This window comes from Melampsora larici-populina (genome assembly GCF_000204055.1).
Source record: "Melampsora larici-populina 98AG31 unplaced genomic scaffold MELLAscaffold_3, whole genome shotgun sequence".
Lineage (NCBI taxonomy): Eukaryota > Fungi > Basidiomycota > Pucciniomycetes > Pucciniales > Melampsoraceae > Melampsora > Melampsora laricis-populina.
Window position 1 is genome coordinate 381,554 of NW_006768767.1, and position 2,680 is coordinate 384,233.

Below are 2,680 nucleotides of genomic sequence, written 5' to 3' on the forward strand. Positions count from 1 at the left end.
ACTTTGAGGTGAGTGGACTTCTGCAATGAGACATGCATAACATGAGTCTCAAACACCATTATACTTTTGCTAATAATTCAAGAGTCAAGATGTTTTCAAAACTGAGATCATTTGTTTTTCTCTTTTGTGTCTTGCAGCTTACTGTATCCTTTTTTCCCGTTATCCAACAAATTTAGAGGCATCAATATCTCAGTTGCATTTTGATATCATCAAGACTGCCTATGATGTAAAATTGAATGTGCCCATGAGCTGTGGCTGTGTTGTACAACCCACTGATTGATTGGAGATCTTTTGGTTTGAGACCTGCTTGAAGTGCCGCTCAATATGGACACCCCAAGGCCTAAACATATTATATCATGTCAATAGCTACATTCAGTCTCAGTTGAGATTTTTTTACTCATCAGCACCAGAAAGAGTGAGAAAAACACAACAAATTGGACAAGTGAATATTTATAGGCTTAGGTAGTGATGTGTACGGTGAGGAAATGGTAAGTTTAGATACCAGGATATGGAGGTTTGTTCATGTTTAGTATTCTTCAGAGCTACCCAAGGCATCCTTGAAGTTGAAAAATGTAAAAAGGCATCAAAGATGACAAGGTCACATCAAGATCTGCTTATCACAGCCTCAGGGTGTGTTTTTTGACCTTGCTTATACCGATTTATATGTGCTATGAACATGTAAACTCGTTTCTTCAATCCTCTCAATGTACCACATCATGGTCACCAAGTAAGTCTCAACAACGGGCACGCCAATTTTTACTGGGACCCAGCACACAACTTCATGCTCTGTGTTTTATAGTTATTTGATACTCGATATGACAGTAAGCCACGGAAAAAGAACCAATCAATTAATGCAAGGAATTTTTAGATCGCGATTAAATCAACATTGTCTTCAACTACATAGAGACGCAAGAGAAGATAGTATATAACCAATAATGAATACTGTTTTAGATAGTGATACAAAGATTAGATTAAAAAGATCTCAAATCATTATAAGCTTCAAAAAAAATAAAGACAATCATCCCCTATATAACCCATACACCATAACCCAATCATAGCAAGAAAAACCTACATTTGGCGCAGTACAGAATGAGTCATTAAAAAACCAGCTTCAAACCCCCTAAATAGATTAACAAGAAAGAAACTAAGACATGAAATTCTCAAAGTGGTCTATTTGTTTTACTGGAACTAGCTCCTCCGAAATTTCCAGCATCTGGAATATTTCCTTTCCATTGTACTCCAGTACCTTTTTGAAGATGATGATTGATAACGACTGCTATTACCATTACTCCTGATGCTATCATGATCGCCATCAAGCATCTACATGCCCATTTGCGCTCCTAAAATTTCAAACACAAGTCAAACTTAGAACGAGGGTAGAAGACGACCGAAAAACACTAAACGTATGGAAATTGAGATCAAAACTAACCTCTCGTAATTTCTGGGCTTCCAAAAAAGTTGTTTGATAATCGCACACCAACCAATCTAACCTCATTTCGCTTTCTCCCAAAAACCTTTCGGCCGGACTTTCCGAAAGTACATTCCAATCTTCTTCCCCCCTCCTCTTTTCTTCTTCTCCATGATCAAGTTTCGAATTCTTAGGAATAATCACCAAAGAAGTTTGGCCGATTCCTACTTCGTTTCTACCAATTCTTGCCCTTAATCTACCTGTAAGTTTTTTACTTTTACGTTTGGTTTCTTCTCGCGTAGATTTTTTTAGTTTAGGACAAAATCTTCGATGAAGATGAAAAGTTCCTGGAATCCAAAGTAAGGGTAAAACGAATCCCCACCAAAAGAATTTCTCAGCTCGAGACATCTTCTTGGGTCCAGACTGGGGCAGGCGAAGTAATTCGGGGCTCAACTCTGGTTGATTGATGATTGGAGAAGAATGTATAGAAGAAGGATGAGTTAAGAGAGCAGGTACAATCGATGCTAAGTCCTGTAACGGTCGATTCCAATTCGTAGGTGTAGAGAGGTCTGGCGGTGGTAGTGTTGGTAGTGTCGGCGGTGATGATGATGAGGATGACGATGGAGGTGGTGCTAAAACTTTTGGTGAGGAAGGAGGTATTGGAGCGCTTTGATCATTGATCGAGAGTGTAATTTGATGTTCCATGATGTCTGCCATTGCTCACGTCTCGATCGTCGCGTGAAGTGGATTGATAGCCAGGTTTAACACGTTAAAGGTCTTACTACTTAACACATGAGCAAAAAGATGAAGATTTTGATAGAGAGAGGGGGCGAGTGAGAGGAGAAAGGCCAAAGGGGGTCTCAGTTTAGCAGACAGCCCCTAACTCAATTGTTCGCTTGTCAGGTTATCAAACTAGAGACCTACTGGTAGCTTATCTCCTTTCCTTTGGAGGGGCAGAAGAACAAGCTGCGAGCTAAGACCCGAAAGACGTAGAGACTATAATCGGTTGTCGAACGGCGTTTTTTAGTGCAGTTTGTGGAAATTGCCCGGCGTAGCCAAGCAGGTTAAAATTTCGGTTAATCAAGGTCAATCAAAGTTGTTGAGATGATGGTGATGTTTTCATATGATGCCTATGACTACGGATCAGAGATGAATGAAGATTGGAAAGTTTATAGGACGATGTTTCCTCTTATCGTGTAATCGAATATAAACTGGCTTTACTAAAAAGATTCTGGTCGCAAATCAGGAGTGAGAATTTATACGTGGGTGAGA

The 2,680-nt window shown here is 39.7% G+C and overlaps 1 protein-coding gene across 1 annotated transcript; it reads right to left on the reverse strand.

Annotated features, from left to right (window-relative positions):
- Positions 1 to 1,160: 1,160 nt before the first annotated feature.
- On the reverse strand, positions 1,161 to 2,125 carry MELLADRAFT_90791 (uncharacterized protein; the record flags this gene model as incomplete). Its single annotated transcript, XM_007405358.1, has 2 exons — positions 1,161 to 1,340; positions 1,430 to 2,125. The coding sequence occupies 2 exons, from the start codon at positions 2,123 to 2,125 to the stop codon at positions 1,161 to 1,163; spliced, it is 876 nt and encodes a 291-aa protein (XP_007405420.1).
- Positions 2,126 to 2,680: the final 555 nt, after the last annotated feature.